Genomic DNA, 25685 nt, shown 5'->3' on the forward strand with positions numbered 1-25685 from the left:
AAGAGATACACGTGCCTCATTTGTCCCTGGTCCTCCTTACGCTGTGACACGGAGCATCCCACCCTGCCTAGAGCGTCACCATCCTCGGTAAACATCTCAAACCAGAATCCCCAGAGGCACCTTTGATTCCTCCCCCTTCTCCAACCCCACACATCCATCTGAAGGTCAGTCTATCCTTGACTTAGTTCCCATTCTGCCCTTTGGCTTTAAATATCCATTTTCAGGGACGCCTGGGTGGCTCTGTCGGTAAAGCATCTGACTCTTGATTTCGGCTCAGGTCATGACCTCATGGTCACTGAGCCCTGAGTTGGGCTCTGTGCTGAGCGTGGAGCCTGCTTGAGATTCTCTCTCTCTCTCTTTCTCTCTCTCTCTCTCTCTCTCTGCCCCTTCTCTGCTCTCTCTCTCTCTCAAAATAAATAAATAAACATTAAAAAATAAATATCCATTCCCACGCTTTTCTGTAACCTGTGTCTTCCCAGGAGCACAGGGTTTTTCACACCATTTGAGGCTGGAGGTCCTTGTGCCCCCGAACCCCAAACTTGAGTTTCATGTGGAGTTCTGAAATGGACACTCTCAGCATTTCCACCATGACTTCGCTTTCTGGGTTGTGCAGCCCCATAGTGTTAAGAGTATGGACTACAGAGCATAGCTGCCCTGGTATGGATCTTGGCTCTGCTGTTTGCTCGCTTTGTGATCTTGGATAAGATACATAGCTTCTCTGTGCCTTAGGCATTTCATCTGTAAAATGGGGGGTAATGACAGTGGGGGGTACCCCAAAGGCATTTAGTTGGGATTAAATAAATTAATATCTATGTTATCTTCATAGCTCTTAAAGGCACTGCTAGTCCATATTAAGGACATTATATAAAGATATAGGGCTTTTTTGCAGTTTGGTGGACAGGGCATTGAGGAAAAGGGCAAGTTAAGTCACATATACCTCCTAATGCCCAGGAACATCACTGTATTACTGCATAGTTGCATAACTGTCCATTAAGGTCACCCTTGTTTTTTTTCTGTATTAATTCAAGATTTCCCATCAGAAGTAGTTAATCGAGGTTTAATTATCGAAGCACTAAAACTTAACCTGGAATGGGTAAGTGAGGCTTAATTGTGTCAATGAGCTATCACAGGAATCATGTCAGTAGGGTGGCAACCAGAACAACACAGTCGGCAAGAAGATTATCTCTCACTAAGGAAATTATTTTTTCTTTTCTTTTTTTAAAATCTTTTTATTTATTTTTGAGAGAGAGAACGAGCAGGAGAGGAGCAGAGAGAGAGAAGGTGACCCAGAATCTGAAGCAGGCTCCAGGCTCTGAGGTGTCAGCACAAGGCCTGTGACACGGGGCTCGAACTCACGAACCGTGAGATCACGACTTGAGCCGAAGTCAGTCGTGTTAACCAACTAAGCCACCCAGGCACCCCAGGAAATTATTTTTTCTATCAAGGGCCAACAACTACAGAAATGAAGACACTTGTTGTAGCTTTGTCTTTTAACTTAAGAACTGGGACTCGTGCAAAAAATACAATTCAGATTCAGACCAGTTATGATCAGGAGAACAAGAAATGGAGGCCCAGAAAGGGAAGCGATTTCTCAAAGCTTACTCTGCCAAGCGTGTGGCCGAGCCTGGAGCTCAAACCCACATCTTCCCCCCCACCCTTTTTTTTTTTTTTTTTTTTTTTTTTTTTTGCTGCCGGAAATGGGGAGAAAAGAATGGAAGAGAAAATGTCAGTAGTCTTTGAGGTGTCAGCAGTTATCACTTCACTTTCCTATCCTCTGGTTTCCTCGTCTTTCAAATGTTGACGACTTGGTTGTTTACGGTGTCTTCGGGGTCCCATTGTGGAGACTCCGTGTGAATGGCGACCTCATGCCGTGGAAATCATTCACTGAACTGCGGAGAATGTGACTAAAAGGGTGCTACCCCAGTGGCTCTCTACCCTTAATCTAGATTGTGGAACATTCTCTCTCTTCTTTCCCCCCTTTCAAAAACTCCGGCAATGTTAAGAGTATTCTTGATTCCCGTTTCACTATCTAATCTGTTTATATCTAGATGTCTCCCCAGTCTTGTGGTCTTTCCATGTGTCAGTTTCCAAAACTCTGCTTCATTCCCAACAGACCCCACATAAAGACCCAAGTGTAACAGGATATTTCCACACTCTTCTCATTCCTTTCTTTAAAGGACCTGCATGTTACAGTGAGCCAGAAATCTCTTCAGATCCGGTTTTCTTTGTTCTTTCTACCCCGCACCAAAAGAACAAAAGACCTAATCGTAGAGAAACTATGCACGTGGCGTTGGGATGCTTTTGTCCCTGGAAGTAAAGCATTTGGATTTTTGTTGGATAAGAGCCAATGAAACCTGAAAAAACAAAATAGAAGATGGATTTGAAATATCTCTGGTATTTATAGTAAGCGTGGCAGGCTCCTGTTGATGTGTGGGGCTATTGATTTTGAATTGTTATATAAAATATATTTTTTCTTTCCCTCAGAAGGGAATAATGACATATTTTGAAAATTTTCCTGTAGTGTAGAGAATGCATTTAGATTATTAAAACAATTAAATTTAAGTGTGAAAAGATAGATCTGCTTACTTAAGGACAGTGTCTTTAGTGGTATTAACACACACGGTATTCAAGAGAATATATTTAGTTGTACAGAGTTTTGAACTACAACCTAACATCTCTACTAGCTTTTGCTAGTGCCACGACCCAATTGGTAACTCGCATTTGACAGACCCAAAGTTTGGAAATGAAAGAAATGAAGAAGGGGGGGGAGGGACTATACAAAGTATAGACTTATTAAAGAGGATCCAAAGCATAATTTGGAGTTTGCGGTCTCTGCCTGAAAGTTAGAGGCTTTGCTTTTGTTCTCATATACTTTGTAAAGCTTCTTACCTTGACCTTTCAGCCAAAAGTGTAACACTCACTGTTTACTTCTCTATTCATTGTTGAGATATAACTGACATGTAACATTATATTAGTTTCCCATGTACAACATAATGATTCAATATTTGTATACCTGTTGTGAAAAGAACACTGGGAACACTGGTTAGCATCCATCACCACACAGAGTCACAAATTTCTTGTGATGAGAACTTTGAAGATCTACTCACTGAGCAACTTTCAAATATGCACAGTATTATTAACTATAGTCGCCAGGACTTTATTTTGTAAGTGGAAGTTTGTACCACTTGACCACTTTCAGCCATTTCGCCTGCCCCCTTCTCCCCCACCCAGCCTCTGGCAACCACCAATCTGTTCTCTGTGAGTTTAATCTTTTTGTTGTTGTTGCTTTAACAGCCTTTATTTATTTATTTATTTATTTATTTATTTAGAGAGCCGGGGGGGAGGTGGCCGAGAGAGAGGGAGACAGAGAATTGGGCAGGCTCCGTGCTGAGCCCCAGGCGGGACTTGAACTCATGTGAGATTATGACCTGAGCCGAAACCAAGAGTCAGACCCTTAACTACCTGAGCCACCCAGGCGCACCTTAACAGCCTCCATTTATCAACCAATGTCCGTGGATTCCCCCTCAGTGCACGTAACTACAGTAGTGTTACCAGCATGTAGGAGGTCAGAAAAATATTTCCTGTGGCTCAGAGGTGGTGCTTTAATACTAGATTTTATGTAGCTTCACTCATGGAAGAGGCGTAGGTAACTTGAGAATTTGTTTTATTTGCTAGAAAAATGCTATATATAATGTTGGCAAAGAGCACCCAAAAAAAAAAAAAAAGACAATCAAATAAGTTCCAAAGAAAGGTTCGTCTAATGTAATGTTTTAATTACACTGAGATTTCTAGGAAATGCTATAACGGATGTGCTTGATTTAGATCTTGGAATTTAGGATTGGAATAACGTAATATTTTGTTTGGTTTTCTCTTGCAGATGACTTGTTTAAAGTTCACAAGCTTAAGCCAAATCTGAAGTGGCGACAGGCTTTTGACAGCTACTTAAAAACTCTGCCTCCATACTACTTATTAGTATGTATTTCTGCGTATATGTGCATTAACTGTATCAGTGATGATTCTTGTTGCAAGAAATGTCAGTGAGCCAAAAACTTGACCCCCGAAATGAGACAGATTTTTTAATTTCTAAATATCTGTATCGCCACCGTCTTCGCGAATTATGCGTAAGACCTTGGAGATGTCATGGTGGCACAAAAGAGAATTGCTTATTTTCTTTCCTTTAACTGCCATGGTTATTTTTATAAAAACACATCTCTGTTTCTCTTAGCAAAAGCAACCTTGTGAAATTGGAATTTTGGAATTTGCGAAAAATATGTCTGGAGTCGTGTATGAATGTCAACTTCCCTTTTTAACTCTAGAAATTTTCAATGTGGGGTTTCCCTCTGAAAGAAGAAATTCTGGAAGGCGGCATATGTGCCAATTGCCTGTCAAATGTGTTCTAGACACAGCAGGGAGCAGGGCCGCTGGTTGGGGGAGGGGAATCCGAAAAGAATCAAAAGTTACTTGGCCTCATTTGGGTGTTTACAACTTGAGACAAATCTTCGTGATGCTTTTGAACTGGTCATGTAATCGAAATCGAGATTACCAAAATCGTTTCAGAGGCGGATGTAGCAAACCTTAAGCCAAGTTTCTAGAGGTGAAAAGGCAGAATCTTAAATGGTACTGTTGGTGTCACTGGAAGGAGAAATTGGGGTGCGTTAGTATTTACCATGGCAGGAATGGGGTGCACGATAAAATGCAATATGAAATGACTTTATGACTTGGGAATTAAGACTGAAAGCAATTTACCTGTTTGAATATGCTGTTTCTTGATCTTCTTATCCCACTCTCTTCTGATTTATTGATTTATTGATTTATTTTTACTTTTTGTTTTTTACTTTCTGCTCCTTACTCCTCTGCTATTTTCATTGCCACTTTTTAATGTTCCATGTTTGGTTTTATGTGCAGCACCTTGACTTCTAAGAAATGAATCATGTCCCTTTGCCCCTTATAACTGAACTTTGAGTATTTTAAGATTTATTCTATTCTTACTGTTGTGTATTTTGTTTCCTTATAGCCATTAAAGAAAGCACTAAGGATGATGGGAGCTCCAAATCTGATATCAGATAATTTAGATTGTGGACTTAGTTACAGTGTTATCTCTTACCTTAAAAAACTCAGCCAACAGGTAGTATTGGTAAAAACAAACAAACAAAACTCCTTTGCCCTCAGAAGTGCATTTCCGTATTCTTTAGTGTAATTGTCATTTTTCAAATTAAATGTGTATATATCTCTCCACTCTATGGATTAGTGATAATGTGATTCTCTATGGCTTCTAGCTTCACCATTAAGCTGCAGCTAAGGGTCTGTCAGTGTCATTGGATGCTGTGCCGTTTCTCCTGCTTGCCAGTTTGTGCTACCCACGAGCTGGTTGACATCTTGTGGCCTAAGAGGGGCAGAGGCTTAAGAAAATGATCTCATGGGTCACATGTTGTCTGTCCTCAACCTAGTTTCTCCTCCAATCACACTGGGCTAGCGCATCCCCCTTCTGTAGGTCGGCACACTGAGGCATGGTGTGCCTCAACGTCTGGCCTGAAATTAGTTCTTAGGCAATAAACATATGCACATGCTCGTTCTTGGTGAGGAGGAGATGAGACCAGTGTGCCTCACGCTGGAGGGTGATAGGCCCCTTGGGGACCCAGAGAGTGGAGTTCAACCTCCTCTCTTCTTGCCCTCCGTCCGTTCCTTTATACCCCCACCTCATTTACCATGATTCACCTTGTCCCTTGCCTGCCCCTCTATTAGTACCTCATCCTCCACTCACCCTAACTTACCATACTTCTCACCTCTACTTAGCCCATTCTTGCAGGATGGAAGTGTTTCAGAGCTACTGCGGTAGAGCGTTACTGCCATACGAATGTGTTACGTTCCATGACAAATTAATGCAGCCTTTTTACTTTCCTCTTATGCACAAGGGTGCTCCCAGGTAGGGGGCAGTGGTAGCGTCTGGAGTGGCAGTCAGGCTTTAAGTCACATATGTCTGGAAGTTGGGCCTTTAGAAGACGGACAGCCGTAAGCAAAAGAGTGTCAGATTTCACTAAAGAACCAAAATGACTCCGCAGTTGGGGACGCTGACACACCTTGCTAGGATCCGGCACAAACAGAAGTATGGTCTGGAGTTTACCAGCTCCTGCCGGTCCAGTGTGCTCACGAATGCAAAAGAAAGCACAGGCAGACCTAGATTTCTGGTCCACCGAGCGTCCCCGTGACCCCCTTTCCTCTCCGCCAATAGATTTTTGTTGTTGTTGTGAATGTTTTGTTTTGGTTATTTATTGATTGATTGACCTGTTGATTTACATATATTTTTTTATTTGATGTCTACCTTAGGCCTTTAAGGCTGTGTCAGCAGGGTATGGCCACCAGGAAGAATAGTGAGCAGAGTTGAGTCGTGCAAGTTCTGGGACCTTCTGGAACACGTTGCTTGTGTAGTTTTCTAAATGAGATTTCGGGACCATTTCTGGAAACACACCCTTCATTTGCTCTTTTCCCTTATTTCATGACTTAATTTTGTGCCAAAGATAAGAAACATACTTAATTCCAATCATAGTGAGAATTAATGAATCTCTCCGACCTAACCGTAAGAAATGAAAAATCCTTTTGGGCTTACTGGGCACTGGTGGAATCCCTTCTTTTAAAGAAAAAAATTATTACTAATTTGTAATCACTCTAATCACTAATTTAATTACTAATTTAATAACAACTATGTCACCAGTGTTCCTCGAACCATGTATGTGAATCACCAGACATGCCCAATATATTGCTACGAGTCACCGTCAGGCACTATTTATCAATGCGGTTTAATAGCGTCCATTAGGATTTTTTTGTAAGTTAGCTAGAAACTTACTGGGCAGATATTACAAATCATTTGCGTGGTAACGTTTGTTAAATTTAAGCATTACTTTTTTGGGGGGTGGTCCGATATTAGAAACAAACAGCTGAATTAGTTCCAGATGTAATGCCAATCTGTGTAATCTGAATTTTAGCCCTAGTTTACATTTATAAATACAGAGTCTTAAACCTTTATGTCTGGGTCTGAAATAAATATACTGACTTAGACTAGATTTTACAGCAACCAAATGTGATTTTAAATGTCTATGAATGTAATTCTTATCCATGGTTTCCATTCTCTCCATGATCCAATCATAATTTTGCCATTAGACAAGAGAAAAAATGTTGTAAGTTATTTTTCTCACCCCCACCTCCCTGTTTGCTGTGATAGTGCAGAGAAGCACAGGGAAATGTTTAATTACCCATTTTTCTGTGATTTACAATTGAAAAGTGTTCTGTGGGGTTCTTAAAGTGTTCCCTTTCTTAAGTAGTAAAAACAACAGTGATAATATAGATCTTTTCATAACATACTATGTACTTTCATTTTAGACCAAACTAGAGTCAGAACGGATACTAGCATCCGTGGGGAAGAAACCTCCCCAGGAAATTGGAATCAAAGTGAAAAATCATTCTGGAGGTGGCGTGTCCTTTACCCACAGTAAAAATTTTAGAAAACTATTGAAAGAAATCATAGGGGAGAGTGCACCAAGACTGACAGAATTGAATACCAAAGAATTTGCTGGCTTCCAAGTAGGGCTCTTAAACAAGGTAAATTGTGGACATAAATACTTTGTATCTGTTTGAGCTGGTCCGATGCATTTATGCCGTCGTATTTTAGTTTTGAAATAATTACGATCCTGTTTTGGACTTCATACTTATCACCGGTTTAGTTTAGGAGTTGCCCTGCCCGCAGACGCCAATATGGAATTAAATGTGCAAGATATGTTTGGGGGTAATGTCTGTGAAGGATAAAGGGGAGAGAGAACAGGAGTTGGCGGGGGAACCTTCAGGCCACACGGCTGATCTAGCACCTGTGAGAGGAGGGGACGAGGAAGAAGATTGGGTGTGAAGGGTCTCAGGCAGGAGTGCAGCTTCGAGAAGGTCTCGGCCAGCCCAGCAGGGACCTCTAACACCAAGATTTCCCATAGAGGAGGTCCACGTTGGGCAGAGGTGGCCAGGCCAGTTGACATACTTGGGAAAGGATATTCTCAGTGGTTTGAGCATGTTGTGGCTATATTAGAATTTGGAACAAGGCCAGCAAAGGCGAGGTTTCCACTGGCAAAATTCTATGGTAGTTATTGTATTGAATATCCCTCTCTTCACTACGATTTTACATACACTGCAGCATTAAGAATTACATTTCTATATTAAAAAGCCTCAGGAGTAACTGAAATTATTTGTTCCATTTCAAACAGGATTTGAAACCTCAGACATATAGAAATGCTTATGATATTCCACGTAGAGGTCTTTTAGACCAGTTAACCAGAATGAGATCCAATCTGCTGAAAACACACAAGTTTATTGTTGGACAAGATGAAGGTAAATGAACAAAGAAGTATTTTTTGTTGATTAGGAAAATATCAAGCCTGACTTACATGAAAGTGCTTATTGCATAACGGGTAGGTTATTTTGTAATACTTTCAGGCTTAGAATGCTCATTTTCACCTGTTCTCAGGTTGTAGGGCAAGTGTGCATTAATTGGCTCACTGAGAGTGAGCATTTTTTAAAGTTTTTATTTGAATTCCAGTACAGTTAACATACGGTGTCATATTAGTTTCAGGTGTATAATGCAGTGACTCAACACTTGCCTACCTCACCCGGTGCTCCTCGTGACAAGTGCCCTCCTTCATCCCCGTCACCTGTTTCACCCATTCCCCCCACCCACCTCCCCTCCGGTAACTATCGGTTTGTCCTCTATGATTAAGAGTCTGTTTCTTGGTACATCTCTCTCAAGGGCGAGCATTTTGATAGCCACTCCAGGTTTAGTGAACTGGAAAGTGGCGGGACCTAGGTCTGTCACATTTTGGAAGTGGCACAACCCAGCCTGTCGTGATGAATTCAGTCCAGAATTCCTCATTTACATGAAAATTATGAAGCTGGTAGTGTGTAGGACAATTGGTGATGGTGTACAATTCCCCTTTACTCCATTGTGTTCATTTGAAACAGGGTCATTTGTCCATTAAAAGGAGTTAAATCTTAGCCTGGTCGACCTCCTAAAATTATATACTGAGTTCTGTGGAGAGGAGGGAAGCTTCTCTAGGAAGGGAGCCTATAGATTTAGTCACATTCCCCGAGAATGGAAGGCCTACTAACCAAGGTCTCTGGATGATAAGAGAGAACCATGGAGGCCAGGCTCTTTGAAATGCAGCACAAATATGGTGTTTCAGGCTGGGTGGTGACATACAGGATGTCAGCCCATTTTCAAACCTGGTTTGAGGCCTAAGGACATTGTACTTGGCCTAGTGATTTGAGCTTGTAGGGAGTAGTGATGGTACCCTGAGTAGTGAGTGGGATGAAGAGAGATAATTTTAAATCTTAGAATTCGAGATGCTTTTAAATGTTTATATTTATTTTTGAGAGAGAGAGAGAGCGCGCGTGCACGAGCAGGGGAGGGGCAGAGAGAGAGGGAGACACAGAATCAGAAGCGGGCTCCAGGCTCCAAGCTGTCAGCACAGAGCCTGACGCAGGGCTCCAACCCATGAACCGTGAGATCATGACCTGAGCTGAAGTCAGATGCTTAACCCACTGAGCCACCCAGGTGCCCCCAAAAGTTGAGATTTTAGACTATTGGATGCCAAGGTACACGTTGCCAAACCAGACTATGATCATGCCCTCTTAAAGTTTTATTTATTTATTTATTTAGCACACATGCACACATGTGAGCAGGGGCGGGGCAGAGAGAGAGGGAGAGAGAATCCCAAGCAGGCCCCATGCTGTCAGCGCAGAGCCTGACACGGGGCTCGATCCCACAAACCGTGAGATCATGACCTGATCGTCCTCATGATGCATACACTGCAGCCGTGTACCATTTGTTTCTTTGCCGGCGATTTTACAGATTCCCTTCATAGTGTTCCAGTCGCACAAATGGGTAACTATCAGGAATATCTAAAGACACTGGCTTCTCCGCTTCGAGAGATTGATCCAGATCAACCAAAAAGACTACATACTTTTGGCAATCCATTCAAACAAGATAAGAAGGTAAGATCCCTATTTCTAAGTCTGCCCAAGTTGTGATAGTCTTGCTATCATTCCTTTCTTCTGGGCAAGGTGAATATAAATCAGAGGTTCTCCCTCTGTTGGTTGACAAGATAAAATAGGACTCCAGGGCTCTCCATAAATGGAAAGTGGGAGCCTCCTGATACAAAGGCGTGTTGCTTGAAGAAAGGAATAAGTGACATTTACTGAGTACCTAGTAGGAGTTGTTGTTTTACGCGATCACACTGAATGGCCACAACGGTTCTGCAGATGAGTGTTACCATCTGTCCTCTCATAAGAAGAAATCAAGGCTCACAGTGGTCAAGTGGTGTGCTCTGAGTAGCACAGCTGAGAAGGGCCAGGATTTGAACCCACGTCTTTCCAGCTCCAGAGTCTGTATTCATTCCCACCTCTGCACGCTAATTCCTTTAATATTGAGATCACCAGTTATTTCCTGTTTCCATTACTCGGATCTCTAGTGCTCTAGCCAGACGGTGATGAAGTGTTCATCTTGAAATAGGAAGTACTACGTGATGCTGCTTTCTTTGGATTGTCCTAGTAGAAATCTAAATGTGAGGTGTGTGTGTGTGTGTGTGTGTGAGAGAGAGAGAGAGACAGAGAGAGAGAGAGAGGGAGAGAGAGAGAGATGCCGATTTGACCATCTAAGGATGAAGGCAAATGGGGATTCTCTTTGCACACATGGAGAAGACTATTGGTGTTAAGCTGCAGACCATATAATAATCTGTCTGGTAACAAAACTAGAATGAGAGATATTCCACTTCACCCCAATCCTCAATTAATTGGACTTTCTCTTAACCTTTCTGTGCCTTGGGCTCCTCACTTGAACCCCTGGGGATAATGATTACACTTACCAGAGTCCTGTGCAGTATTGAGTTAGTGCATGTACCCATTTCAAACATGACCTACATGCAGTAAATGCTCAGGGTGTATGGTTTCCCCTTTCTGTACCGTGTTGCTTTGGAAAATGCCTTGGAAGAGTCTTTTATCATGATTTTGTGAAAATATTTTCATATTCTCGGGTTATCCTTGGATGGGAACAGCTTTTAGCTAACCCTCTGCACTGCCGGCTGTCATCCTTTACCTACCCCCAAGAATGAAAAGCCCCCAAGGTGGACATATTTGAACCTCCGTGAGGTTGCTGTTGGGGCAGTGGCATTTTCTGTCAACCTGCTCTCTACCGTCCACATGCAGCGTTCTGTACAGTGATAGTCAATATTTCTTAATGATGCATTTAAAGCACAAAAGCACACAAAAGGGAATTGGTTCACTTGCCAAGGGTCGCTTCCGAATGGTCTGTACTTCCTCCGAAAAGTAACCTCTTCGGTTGATGCGAGTTGCTCATTTCTCAAGCTTTCTGGTTAATCATGATTGTATTGTGTTTGACCGTGGCAACACGTCATCTTTTCATCTCCTCCTTGTTCCACCGAGACTAGGTCAAGATTGGACTGGAGGAGCACTTTCTGAGAACAGGGTCTAGGTGGGGCACGGTAAATCTCTGGCCCGTGATGAAGATGTGTGTTGGTAACGGGATGTATGGTTGAGTGTGCGCGTGCCGCGTGCGGGCGCTGTGCTCTTTAATGGAGAGTGTTCATTGGTGTTTTCTAGGGAATGATGATTGATGAAGCAGATGAATTCGTGGCAGGGCCACAGAACAAAGTGAAGCGCCCCGGAGAACCCAACAGTCCTCTGTCATCTAAGAGAAGGCGGAGTATGTCCCTGCTGTTGGCGAAACCACAAACACCACCCACTGTAACTAACCATGTGGGCGGAAAGGGACCACCCTCAGCCTCGTGGTTCCCATCTTATCCAAACCTCATAAAACCCACCCTTGTACATACAGGTATAGAGTAGTGGTTGTGATTTCCTTATGGCTCCTAGAAGACTAACACTAAACAGCCCTATTTTCCTTTGTGTTCATTTCCTTTGTATCCGCTTTTTGTTCGTTAAGTAAACCATTATTAAATCATCAATGTGGTAGGTACAAAGGGCCCCGTGGGGAGCAGAGTCACTGTCTGAGGTGAGAAGATCCATACTTATGTAGTAACTAGCACAAGGGGGAGACATGGGGATAGGAGCGTGTTGCTGCGTGAGTCAGAACGAGGAAGCAGGTTCTCGACGCAGCAAGAGCGAACCCGCTTAATACGAGGCTGGGTCTGCACTGGCTCTCTGTGTCCTCAACTCCTGCTCCCGCTCCAGCCCAGTGCGGTCTGGCTCTGCCTCCCCACCGCACTGAGACAGGCGTCATCACGGCCCCCAGGGTCTGTTGCGTGTTGCCATTGCTTCTTCGTGTCACTTGTCACAGTTGTTCACTGTCTGAGGTGAGAAGATCCATACTTATGTAGTAACTAGCACAAGGGGGAGACATGGGGATAGGAGCGTGTTGCTCCCTTTGATGGCAACTCCTCTTCACCCTCTTTTTCTGGTTTCTCCCCTTCTCTCCCACCTGCAAATAGCGTAGGGACCCAAATCTGGATTCCAGACACCACCCCCCCACCCCAGGTGATCCCATGCAGTCTTGGGCTTTCCAAGACATTTACATGTCAACAACTTGGGTGTTTACACCTTGCTTCAAACTCCAGACCTAAATTTAACCATGGACATGGTATTTCCACTTAGGTGCCCCATAGACCGATAAAATTCGGTTTCACGTGTTTCATCAGCACTCCTAACCTTCGCGCTCTCCAAAACAGCTCTGCTTGCCGCCTGCCGCAGGCATGACTCTTAATGTTAAGTGACACCATCCGGCAGTATGCTGGTAAAGGTGCGACAGCCAGCTGTCCGAGTGTGTGGGGGCCGGGGGGGTGAAGCCCTGGATTATAATGTTTGCAGGTTTCCACAGTGTAAAGGATGCCAACGTGATCGCTGTCGGGCCATCAACATGAGGTCACTGGGCCAGATCAGGAAGAGCACACTCCTGGCACCATTATTTCCCCCGGGGCTCAGTGAAGATCCTCGGAGTCACCATGATTTCTCTTTTATTCTTCTCTCACTCCCATCCCTTAGCAAGTGCAGACACTTTGACACCCAGTGCGATTCCTGGATCACCCTGTGTCTCTATCCCTCTAGTCTGTGCTGCCACCGTCTGTCCCCAAGCTGCTACAACAGCTTCTCGTCTGATTTCCCTGCTCTCCCACTTGACCCTCCCGACCCATCACCGCCCTGCAGCCCGACTGACCCCGTGCGCACGGAAATCCGATCCTGCCACGTCCATCGCGAAACCCGCCACCAACTCCCCCGAGCACTCAGAACAGAATCGGAGCTCCCGACGCTGGTCTACACGCTCTGCAGGACCCGGGCCTGCCCTCCTCCCCTGCACGCGTCCTCTGGGTGTCCTCCTTGCTCTCTCTGCCTCTGTCCTTTGCTCCACGGCCCCGGCTCGTCCCCTCCTAGGGCGCTGCACTGGCCCTCACGGCAGCCGGAAGTCCTCCTCACGTGCACAGGCCGCCCTGTCTCCTGCTCCACGGGTCACCTCCTCAGAGGGCCCTGCCCGACCCCGGGGTCACGGAGACTCCCCCTCCTGCTCTCTGTCACATCCCTGATACCTTCCTTCCCAACAAGAATTCAAACTGTATTATTCCCCTTGCCCAAATTACACATACCATCTGACTTCCCCATGAGGATGTAAGTTCCGTAAGGATAGGGATTGTTCTTGTCTGTCTCGTTCACTGCCGATCCTCCAGCTTTGTCTCAGTGCCTGGCAGGAAGGAGGCAGAGCATATGAAGTAGAGGTGTCAGGCCTGGAGTAAAAGGAAACCCATTTCCTTGTCACAGAAGGGAATGATGAGAATCACATACAAAGATTTTTGGTGACGGACTACATGTAGAATCTCCAGGCCTAACGGCCACCTCTGTTTTCTTAGAACTTTTGAGATAGGAGAGAAATTGAAGGGGGCCCATGTAGTCTGGTGTCAAGCTCGGTGAAGCCTGGCATTTTCTTAAGCATGGCATTTTATATGTAAATTACAGAAATCATGACATCAAGTGAGACTTGCTGCCTTTAAGCTTGTAAAGCACAAGCAGCCACTAAACCACGCGTGCCAGGGACCTGAGAACGCTCAGTAGTTGTCTTGCCCGACTCGGTTTCCATATGTATTGGGAGTGCCGTGAAGAAAAGAAGGTGGTTTTGTTGTATTATTTTCCTGGGCTCGGTTTGAGGGGTCTCAGCCTCCCATCTGTACACCTTCTTGCTTTTAAAACAATTTCCTCAAACGTGAAGATCTGCCTGTGGGGTTGATATAACTCACCCACCTCACAGTTTACCTTCTTGATTTGGCCTCCAGATGTCACTGTCATTCCTGATGTCCATGAGGAGAAGAGGGAAAATGGTCAGATCCCACCCGATGGCTTCTTGTCAAAATCTGCTCCCCCAGAGCTTATGAATATGGCAGGAGATGGTATTCCACACCACCACCAGTTGGATTCTCTATCTGACGACTTCACTAGTCTAAGGAAAGACGGCCTGATTCACAAACCTGGTACGCATGCACTTCTAGGAGGAAGCAAACACTGCAGTGTCTCTGTAGATGATCGCAAAGCCTCGGTGACACCCACTTTGGGAACTGTACCAAACACCTTGCAAATAACTCCTGCTATGGCGCAAGGAATCAATGCTGATATAAAACATCAGTTGATGAAGGAAGTTCGAAAATTTGGACGAAGTAAGTAATGAAAGCACAAGTATCAATAATACAATGGGAGGTCCTCATAATTCTATGATTCAGGATAGATTCATGCTATCTCTGGAGGTATTGGGGAAGTATTGGGTTTTCACATAATTTATTATTATTTTTTTAATGTTTATTTTTGAGAGAGATTGAGAGAGAGCACGAGCAGGGGAGGGGCAGAGAGAGAGAGAGAGAGGGAGACAGAGAATCTGAATGAAGCAGGCTCCGCACTATCAGCGCAAAGCTCAAACTCATGAACCCATGAGATCATGGCCTGAGCCAAAGCTGGACGCTCAACCAGTTGAGCCACCCAGCACCCTGGGTTTTCACATAATTTAAAGTGATTCCTCTTGCTTTAACTAAAAGGACCCAATACACCCTTTTCTCTTTTTGCACCTTACTGATTGTAATAGTTTCCTTTTGCTGCCGTAACAAGTTGCCACAAGCCACGTGGCTCAAAACTGTACTCCCCTTACAGTCATGCAAGTCGGAATTCTGAAATTATTTTCACTGGGCTAACAGAAAGGTGTTCCTTCTGGAGACTCTAGGGGGAATCTGTCTCCTTGCCCTTTCCGGCTCCTACAGGCTGTCTGTGCTCCTTAGCTCTTGGCCCCTTCCTTCAGCTTCGAGCCAGTAACGTCAGGGCCTTCTCTCCCGTCTAGCCGCGCTCCCATCCTTACATCTTTTCTCTCTGGCTCCAATTCTACTCCCCACCTCCTATTATTTGGATATTTGTGATTACACTGATGCATAAGCCTGGATAATCTCCCCATCTCAAGATCCACAGCTCAATTCTATCTGCAAAGTCAAGTCCCTTTTGCCGTATACGGCAACATATTCACAGGTTCCAGGAGGTAAGATGTGGACAACGTTGGGGGCCATTATTCAGTCTGCCACATTTGTTCAGTGTTTACAAGAGTTTCCTTAGTAGCTGATGCGCGGATGTTTGGGTTCGAGTGTTTAAAATACAAATGATAACTTTCCACCTGTGAGGATTGATTACTGAGGATGTGTAAGGATTGAATTTTATTTCCTATTCGTATTTTTTAAGAATACTGAGGTTTTGGGTTTTTTTTTTTTTTTAAATATCTTCAGAGTATGAAAGGATTTTCATTCTGCTTGAAGAAGTGCAAGGGTCTCTTGCAGTCAAGAAACAATTTGTTGAGTTTACCATCAAGGAAGCTGCAAGGTGGGTGTAAAGTGGAGACCTTCGTCTCCGCTTGTCGTTAAGCGGTAGGGCCTAATGCAGAATAGGGGGCGGGGGGTGGAATGAACTGTCCCTCGGTTTTCTCAAACCCTGGCTCGCTCTCGTAGTTACGGCTGTCTCCAGAGGCATTGAGATTGGTATTATCGGAGTCCAACTCATTCATCCACGTCTGTGGAATCTTCTAAGCTCACCACAGCCTGAGGTGGGCTCAGGCCCTCAAGCTGGCACTGTCAGTATTTGCTAAGCCGCATCTTTTTTTATTTGTTTTTGGCAAATTTCTTTTGACTGTCTATTGAGACAGAGAGAGACAGAGCATGAGCGGGGGAGGGGTAGAGAAAGAGGGAGACACGGAATCCGAAGCAGGCTCCAGGCTGTCAGCACAGAGCCGACGCGGGGCTCAAGCTCACGAGCCTCGAGATCATGACCTGAGCCGAAGTCCGGATGCTCCACCGACTGAGCCACCCAGGCGCCCCTGCTAAGCCGCATGCAGACCACCAGTTCCACCTTGTGCCCCGCACAGTGCCTTGCACATTGGAAAGGCTTCGCGTATCTTTTGGTTAATAAAATTTCTCTTTATTTCTAGGTTTAAAAGACGAGTCTTAATCCAGTACCTTGAGAAGGTACTAGAAAAGATAGACTCCCACCACCACCTCAACAACGTTAATCACATCAACAGAAGATCATCATGTTAATGCAAAGACCAAGGAGAAAAAAGGGCAAGCTTTCTATGCTGTACGATGGAAGATGATATTGTCAAAGCTTCCTAGAATGTTTTAGGCAAGGGAATTGCCTTCCCGAAGCTAAGAAAAAGCCATGGAGCTTTTTTTTTGTTTTATGATTCTCTGGAAGTAAAAGCTGGCTAAGGGTTTTTCTGAAAGTATTAATTTGTTGTTTTGTTGGGTTTTTTTCCCAGTTGAGGAAGGCGATATTATTAATTCAGCAGGTCAACTTCAGTAAGCACTGTCACCCCTTCTAATCTTTATTTGTTTTTGAGAGAGAGAGAGAGAGAGAGACAGAATGTGAGCAGGGGAGGGGCAGAGAGAGACGGAGACACAGAATCCGAAGCAGGCTCCAGGCTCCGAGCTGTCAGCACAGAGCCTGACGCGGGGCTCGAACTCACGAACCGCGAGATCATGACCTGAGCCGAAGTCGGACGCTCAACCAACTGAGCCACCCAGGCGCCCCACTGTCGCCCCTTCTAGATGTGACAAGGGTTTCCTCATATGAACTTTGCTGTTCTGGGCATTTCCAGAGTGACTAAGAGCCACCTGTAACGTGGAGCACTGCTTGGTGGCCATCTTGTGTGTGCCGAACAGAGTTTTCAACAATTCCTAGTTGTGCCTTTTAAACCATGCAATATTCAGGACAGTTTGAAACAAAGAGTAAGAAAGCTGCTATTCGGGTAACTTATTTCTCTGTGGGAGGGGGCAGGGTGAGTCACAAATGATCTACCTCCAACTCTCTTCTATTTTGTCTAGAGACATTACAAAGTGCACCTGAGGCTACCCCAACCCTGACATTTGTTCTCGAGTGTGATGACCGAAAGTCTTCGGGCAGACTTGTACGTTCTGTGCTTTGGGAGCACTACAAGAAAAAAAAAAATAATGTATATATTTCCTTTCAGGTTTATACAAAGGTTTATATGGAGCAGTATTGTTTTGTCTGGATTAATTTGCAGAAATTTAAGTGTACAAAGAGATTTTGAGTTTGCATATATAAAATAAAGCATTTTATTGGTTTTCACAAGTGTGTTGATGCTGGAGGCATTTCTAGTTTGATCTTTCCTGTGACTTGTTGCTCCTTTCAGAAAACGGAGTGCACGTTATAAAGTGAAGATGTTAACATAAGGATCGAAACTTCAAAACATCACTCACAGAACCCAGCGATGTTGGGGGAAATGGCAGAGCAGGGTATTCTGGGGGTCAGTCCCTCTCCAGCAACACTGAAAACACTGAAAAAGACACCTGTCAGAATGAAGGACTCTGGAAGATAGCAAAGGTTTATAGCAACCAAGCGAACACTGAATCAGGAGAAAAGCCAGCGAAACATGATAAGAGAGTTTTGTGGCATTTGAACGTATTCTTGCCCCCCCCCCCCAGTCTTGAGGATGACAGCTTACGTTCTATGTGTGGGTTCTCGCTTCTGGAGGGAGGGGAGTGGACCTCAGTCCCAAGAAATTATGTTTGTTTGAACCTGTCTGGCGTGTCACGCCTCCGGGAGGGACAGCTCGCTCTCTTGGCAAATGAGGGAGAGCGTGACAGCCTCTAAACTATATTGTCCCAGCCCCTCTAAACTATATTGTCCCAGCCCCTCAAGGTACCGTCTCCAAGTTAGAACCAAAACTGAGGCTTTGAAAGATCATTCTACGATTTTTTTTGAAACTTCTGCTTGGGGATGATGAGGCAGGTCATAACCCTAGTGAATTCCGTGAGCATGTGCCCCGAGAAGCAATATCCTTGTTTCTAAGTGATGCTGCCTGGAAATCCATGACAGGAGATGAGGCATTTTCTAAGTCCATGAATGTTGGAAGGAAAAACTGGGGAATGAGTTACCTTGGAGAATGAGGGCTTTTGAAATGCTCCTGCGTGTGTACCTGGATATCTAGAAAACCATGTGCATGCCCGGGGCAGGGCTCAGAGTCGAAAAGACCTGAGAAGACCATAAGATTTCACCTCTGGTGAAGCGTTAGGCTCAGCACCATAGTGGATAGACTAGTCAGAGGATCAGTAAGGAAAGAGCGCACTTGAGCAATGCTATACATCAATTAGGTCTAACAGACACCTGTAGAGCGCCCGCCCAACAACAGCAGGGTACGTATTCTCAAGTGCTCACAAAGTACTCTCCAGGACTGTCCGTATACTAAGCCATAAAACAAGTCTCAATGAATTTTAAAAGATGGAAATCATACAAAGTAGCTCCTTTGCCATAATGGAATCAAACTAGAAATCAATAACAGAAGTTGGATACTTATCTCATACCAGACACAAATCAAGGAACAATAAATCAATAGGAGCTAAATCCCTAAAACTCTCAGAAGGAAACTTTGGAGTTAACCTTCATGACCTTGCATTTGACAATGGTTTCTTGAATATGGCACCAAAAGCACAAGCGACAAAAGAAAAGTATAGATAATTTGTCTTCATCAAAATTAAAAGCTTTTAGGGGCGCCTGGATGGCTCGGTTGGTTGAGTGTCCGACTCTTGATTTTGGCTCAGGTCATGATCTCACACTTTGTGAGGCTGTCAGCGCGGAGCCTGCTTGGGATTCTCTCTCTCCCCCTCTCTCTCTGCACCTCCCCCTCTTTTAGTGTCTTTGTCTCTCTCAAATAGAAATTAAAAGCTTTTGTACCTCAAAGGACTATCAGGAGAGTGAAAAGATGATCCATAAGATGGGAGTATTTTATATTTGTAACACATACATCTAATAAGAGTCCAGTATCCATAATATAAAAAGCATTCTTTCCACTCAACAACAAAGATACAAACAATCTAAGGAAAAATAGGCCAAAAAACTTTCGAAAAAGCCCATCTCCAAAGAACACACACAAAGGAGCACGTGAAGTGTAAATGGCCAACGCGCCCATGAAAAGATGGCCAACGTGTAATCAGGGACATGCAAATCCAAACCACAATAAGAGAACACTTCACATCTACCAAGATGGCCATCGTCAAAAAGGAAATAAGTGTGTTGAAGATATAGAGTAACTGGAGCCCTCATACATCGCTGGGAATAAAGTACTGACACGTGCCACAGCATGGATGAACATCGGAAGCATTGTGGAAGAAAGAATGTGAAAGAAGCCAGACAAAACAGGGCATATATGTGTGATTCCACTTATGCGGAATATCAAGAACTGACATATGCATAGAGACACAAAATAGATGACTGGTTTTGAGAGCGTGGGGAAAGGAAGAAATGGGCAATGACTGCCAGTATAGTTTCCTTTTGCGAGAGTAAAAAAGTTCTAGAACCAGAGAGTTCCTTAAGGGTTGCACAACTTTATGCCATTGAGCGGGAAATTTTTTTTTTTTAATTTTTTTTCAACGTTTATTTATTTTTGGGACAGAGAGAGACAGAGCATGAACGGGGAAGGGGCAGAGAGAGAGGGAGACACAGAATCGGGAACAGGCTCCAGGCTCCGAGCCATCAGCCCAGAGCCCGACGCGGGGCTCGAACTCCCGGACCGCGAGATCGTGACCTGGCTGAAGTCGGACGCTTAACCGACTGCGCCACCCAGGCGCCCCGAGTGGGAAATTTTAAAGTGGTACATTTTACGCGTAATTTGCAACAACACCAACAGCAACAACAAAGTGCTCTGGAGCAGTCCAGGTGCCATCTGATGCCACGTGATGCCATATGGAGCAGAATGGTTGCCATCTCAGCCCTGCTCAAATTCCTGACATGCAAAATTATGGAGTGTCATGTGTTTTTTTTTAATTCCAGTGTAATTAACACACAGTGTTACATTAATTTCAGACGTACAATATTGTGATTCAACAATTCTATACATTACTCAGTGCTCATCATGGTAAGTGTACTCTTAATCCCCTTTACCTGTTTTATACATCCCCCTCTGACCTTGCCTCTGGCAACCACCAGGTTGTTATCTACATTTAAGAGTCTGTTTTCTCTCTCTCTCTCTCTGCCCCTTCCTTGCTCTCTCTCTCTCTCTCTCTTAATCTCTCAAAGTAAATAAATAAACCAAAAAAAGAGTGGCTATTTGTTTGTATTTTTGCCTTTGTTCATTTGTTTTATTTCTTAAATTACACATATGAGTGAAATTATATGATATTTGTCTTTTTCTGACTGGCTTATTTCCCTTAGCACAATACTCTCTAGCTCCATCCATGTTGTTACAAATGGCAAGACTTCATTCTTTTTTATGGCTGAAAAATATTCCATTACACACACGCATGCACACGCCCCCCACATAGCCATCTTCTTTATCCATTCATCTATCGATGGACATTTGGGTTGCTTCCATATCTTGGCTATTGTAAATAATGCTGCAGTAAACATAGGAGTATATATCTTTTTAAATTAGTGTTTTTGTTTTCTTTGAGTAATAGTATAGAATAGTAATAGAATCACTGGATCATATGATAATTTTATTTTAAATTTTTTGAGAAGTGTAATAACTTTTTTTTTTAATTTTTTTTTCAACGTTTATTTATTTTTGGGACAGAGAGAGACAGAGCATGAACGGGGGAGGGGCAGAGAGAGAGGGAGACACAGAATCGGAAACAGGCTCCAGGCTCTGAGCCATCAGCCCAGAGCCTGACGCGGGGCTCGAACTCACAGACCGCGAGATCGTGACCTGGCTGAAGCCGGACGCCCAACCGACTGCGCCACCCAGGCGCCCCGAGAAGTGTAATAACTTAAAAAAAAAAATCATTGACTTCTGGTTTCTGGTCCCACATGGCTTGGAAGTTGCTACTCCCTCCCAACAAGTACAAGGCTGAACAGACTGAAAAATCAACAACTCTTCTTGGATCTATAAGTGAGGGGAGGACACAGGGCAAACCACTACCCCCAAGATTAGCGAGACATAGGTCAATAACAGCGAGGCATGGCTTGCTGGAGCAGAGATTAATGATAGAAAACCACCATGAGAATGGGGTAGAAAAACCTGCACTATGATTGACAAATTTCTGGATGCTTAGTGTGCACAAGTCTGAGAGTTAAAAACTCCAGTCTTTGATCGTCAAGATGTCAGTTCTTCCCAACTTGATCTACAGATTCAATGCAATCCCAATCAAAATCCCAGCAAGTTATGTTCTGGATATTGATAAACTGATTCTAAGATTTATATGGAGAAGCAAAAGATCCAGAAGAGGCAACGCAATAAGAAACAAAGACGAAAGTTGGAGGGCTAACACTACCTAACTTCAAGACTCACTATAAAGGTGCAATAATCAAGACAGGGTGGTATTGGTGCAAGAATAGACAAATCAGTGGGACATAATAGAGAACTTGGAAATAGACCCACATAAAATAGTCAAATGATCTTTATCTTTTCAAATTTTTGTTTAAATTATGGTTAGTTAACATACAGTGCCATAGAGGTATCAGGAGTAGAATTTAGTGATTCCTCACTTATAACATCCAGTGCTCATCACAGCAGGTGCCCTCCTTAATACCTGCCACCCATATAGCCCATCCTCCACTCATCTCCCTCCATCAACCCTCAGTTTGTTCTCTATCTTTAAGAGTTTCTCATGGTTTGTTAGCCTTTTTCTTTTTTCCCCCTTCCATATGTTCATCCATTTTGTTTCTTAAATTCCACATATGAGTGAAATCATATGGTATTTGTCTTTCTCTGACTGACTTATTTCACTTAGCAGAATACTCTCTAGCTCCATCCATGTCATTGCAAACAGCAAGATTTCATTCTTTTTGATGGCCAAGTACTATTCCACTGCACATATATACCACATCTTCTTTATCCATTCATCCGTCGATGGACATTTGGGCTGTCTCTTTGGTTTGGTTATGGGTGATAATGCTGCTATAAACATTAGGGTGCATGTGCCCCTTCGAATCTGTACTTTTGTATCCTTTGGGTAAATACCTGATAGTGCAATTGCTGGACCTTAGTGGAGTTCTATTTTTAACTTTTTGAGGAACCTCCATACTATTTTCCAAAGTGGCGGCACCAGTTTGCATTCCCACCAACAGGGCAAGAGGGTTCTCCTTTTTCCATATCCTCACCAACACTCGTTGTTTCTTGTGTTATTAATTGTAGCCATTCTGACAGTTGTGAGGTGGTGTCATATTGTGGTTTTGATTTTCATTTCCCTGATGATGAATGATGTTGAGCATCTTTTCATGTGTCTGTTAGCCATCTGGATATCTTCTTTGGAAAATGTCTATTCATGTCTTCTACCCATTCCTTAACTGCATATTTTGGGGGGGGGCTATTGAGTTTGATAGGTTCCTTATAGATTTTGGATACTAACCCTTTATTAGCTATGCCATTTGCAAATATCTTCTCCCATTCCGTAGACTGCCTTTTAGTTTTGTTGATTGTTTCCTTGGCTGTGCAGAAGCTTTTTATGTTAATGAAGTCCCAATAGTTCATTTTTGCTTTTCCCTTGCCTCTGGCGACATGTCTAGGAAGAAGTTGCTCCCGCTGAGGTCAAAGAGGTTGCTGCCTGTATTCTCCTCTAGGGTTTTGATGGTTTCCTGTCTCACAGTTAGGTCTTTAATCCATTTTGAATTTATTTTTGTGTATGGTATAAGAAAGTGGTCCAGTTTCATTCTTCTGCATGTTCCTGTCCAGTTTTCCCAGCACCATTTGTTGAAGAGACTGTCTTTTTGCCATTGGATACTCTATCCCGCTTTGTCCAAGATTAGTTGACCATATAGTTGTGAGTCCATTTCTGGGTTATCTGTTCTGTTCCATTGATCTATGTGTCCAAGTTGGGGGCATAAATATTTACAATTGTTAGATCTCCTTGATGGGTAGATCCCTTAATTATGATATAATGCCCTTCTTTATCCCTTGGTATATAGTCTTTGTTTTAAAATCTAGTTTTTTCTGGTATAAGTATGGCTATTCTGTCTGTCTTTTGAAAGACATTATTCAGTAGCATGATAGGTGGTTCTCCATCCCCTCACTTTCAATCTGCAGGTGTTTTTAGGTCAAAATGAGTCTCTTGTAGGCAGCATATAGATGGGTATTGTTTTTTTTTAATCCATTCTGATACCCTATGTCTTTTGATTGGAGCATTTTGTTCATTTACATTCCGAATGGTTATTGAAAGATACGAGTTTAATGGCATCTGGTATTTCTGGTGATGTTCTCTCTTCCTTTCTAGTCTTTGTTGCTTTTTGTCTCTCACCCCCCCCCCCCCCCCCGCAAAGAGTCCCCTTTAATATTTCTTGCAGGACTGGGGTAGTGGTCACAAATTCCTTTAGTTTTTTTTGTCTGGGAAACTCTTTATCTCTCCTTCCATTCTGAATGATGGCCTTGCTGGATAAAGGATTCTTGGTGCATATTTTTCCCATTCAGCACGTTGAATATATCCTGCCATTCCCTTCCAGCTTGCCAAGTTTCTGTGGACAAATCTGCAAACCTGATCGGTCTTCCCTTGTAGGTTAAGAACTTTTTTTTCCTTGCTGCTTTCAGGATTCTTTCCTTGTCTGTGTATTTTGTGAGGTTGACTATGATATGTCTAGGTGATGGCTGGCTTTTTTGAATTTAATGGAGTTCTCTGTGCTTCTTGAATTTCAATGTCTGTGTCCTTCCCCAGTTGGAACTTTTTAGCTATAATTTGCTCAAATAAACTTCCTTCCCCTCTTTCTCCCTCTTCATCTTCTGGGACTCCTATGATATAAATATTATTATGTTTTAAGAAGTCGCTGAGTTCCCTACATATACCTTTGTGATCCAATACCTTTCTTTCCCTCTTATTTTTGGCTTCATTATTTTCCATAATTTTATCTTATACATCACTGATTCATTCCTCTGCTTCTTTCATCCTCATTATGGCAACCCATTCGGGTTTGCATCTTGGTTATAGCTTTTTAATTTTGGCCTGACTAGATCTTACCTCTTTTGTCTCTGCAATAAGGGATTGTCTGGGGTCTTCTCTACTTTTTCCAAGCAGCTAGTATCCTTATAATTGTTGTTTTAAATTCTAGTCCAGAAATCTGACTGATTACTGTGTTCATTCAATCTCTGGCCATTACTTCTACTTCCTGTTCTTTCTCTTGGGGTGAATTCCTCCAGCTTGTCATTTTGTCCAGAAAAAAAAGGGGGGGATATCCTAAGTGTGTTTTGGTCCGCTTGCTAAAAGAAGCTAGATCTAAAAATTAAAAGTAAAAGCACATATAAGAAAAAAAATGTTTTAATCAAAAATAAGATAAATTGCAAAATAAAAGCAAAAAGGAAGCCAGATGCTCTTTTCCCCTAGAGATGAAGCTTTGCAGCACTCTGTGATCAGTAGGCTTGGTGCATGTGAGGGGTCTGTGGTGGTCTTCTGGAGGATGCACCCGTTGTCCTGATTCTCACGCCTACATGCCCTTATGGAGATGCCCCCGCAGAGTGCAGGAGGGCTGGGCTTGGTGTAAGAGGCTCCAGTCTCCACTCGGTGGTGCTGCTTAGCTCACTGGGGTCAGTCAGGGCTGATGGCCAGGGGGCAAATTGGCCTCACCCTGCTCTGTCATCCCCAGAGCAGAAAGCTCGCACCTGCCACTCTTCAGGAAGTCCTCAAAGAGGAGCAGTCACCCCTCCTGTGTCCCCAGCTTCCATCAGATCCCTGCCTTCACCCCCTATTGGTGTCCAAGCTGTTTTATCTCAGCACACAGCTGGGTTTCTAAACCCCAAATTTTAGGGACTCGCGCAGCAGGTCCCCGCGCGGATCCTCTGGGGGAGGGTCTCCCCATGCTTTTGCCATTTGCGGGATGGTCCCAGGCAAGTGGTCCCACAACCACGCAGTGGCTCAGAGTTTATGGTAAAGTGGAGCGGAAAGCTGGCACCAAGTCTCAATGCCCTCAGCCGGCATGCCTGCTCCTATGCCTGGGAACAGTGTGGCACCTGGCACCACCTGTTCTGTCCCTGGAGAAGCCTTGCTGCCACTCCCAAAGGCACTTCAAGCGGAGGACCTGTTTCTCCCCTAGCGACCCAGGGGATCCTCAGACCATGCTGTCTGCTCATGGGACTCTTCCCTCCTTCCCCTCAGAAACACCACTACGCCAGGCACGACCCTGGCTGTGGAGGACTTCTAACGCTTCGGATTTTGCGTCCTGCTGCATATAATACCTTGTGG

At 43.8% G+C, this 25685-nt stretch overlaps 1 protein-coding gene across 12 annotated transcripts in view; it reads left to right on the forward strand.

Annotated features, from left to right (window-relative positions):
• The window catches only part of INTS6L (integrator complex subunit 6 like), a 56419-nt gene extending 38761 nt beyond the window's left edge, over positions 1-17658 (forward strand). For 3 of the 12 annotated variants that reach the window (XM_047843399.1, XM_047843398.1, XM_047843406.1), the window contains 9 exons: positions 3878-3972; positions 5015-5125; positions 7375-7593; positions 8241-8364; positions 9881-10023; positions 11647-11881; positions 14322-14699; positions 15801-15894; positions 16496-17658. In XM_047843399.1, coding sequence (XP_047699355.1) covers positions 3878-3972; positions 5015-5125; positions 7375-7593; positions 8241-8364; positions 9881-10023; positions 11647-11881; positions 14322-14699; positions 15801-15894; positions 16496-16604 — 1508 coding nt within the window. In that variant the 3' untranslated portion in view covers positions 16605-17658. Of the gene's footprint in view, positions 1-2177; positions 2404-3877; positions 3988-5014; positions 5126-7374; positions 7594-8240; positions 8365-8599; positions 8721-9880; positions 10024-11646; positions 11882-14321; positions 14700-15800; positions 15895-16495 lie in introns of those variants that run through there. The other 9 variants (XR_007148867.1, XM_047843401.1, XM_047843402.1 and 6 more) reach the window with 9 other exon arrangements.
• The last annotated feature ends 8027 nt before the right edge of the window (positions 17659-25685 follow it).

The sequence above is a fragment of the Prionailurus viverrinus genome, chromosome X, assembly GCF_022837055.1.
Source record: "Prionailurus viverrinus isolate Anna chromosome X, UM_Priviv_1.0, whole genome shotgun sequence".
Lineage (NCBI taxonomy): Eukaryota > Metazoa > Chordata > Mammalia > Carnivora > Felidae > Prionailurus > Prionailurus viverrinus.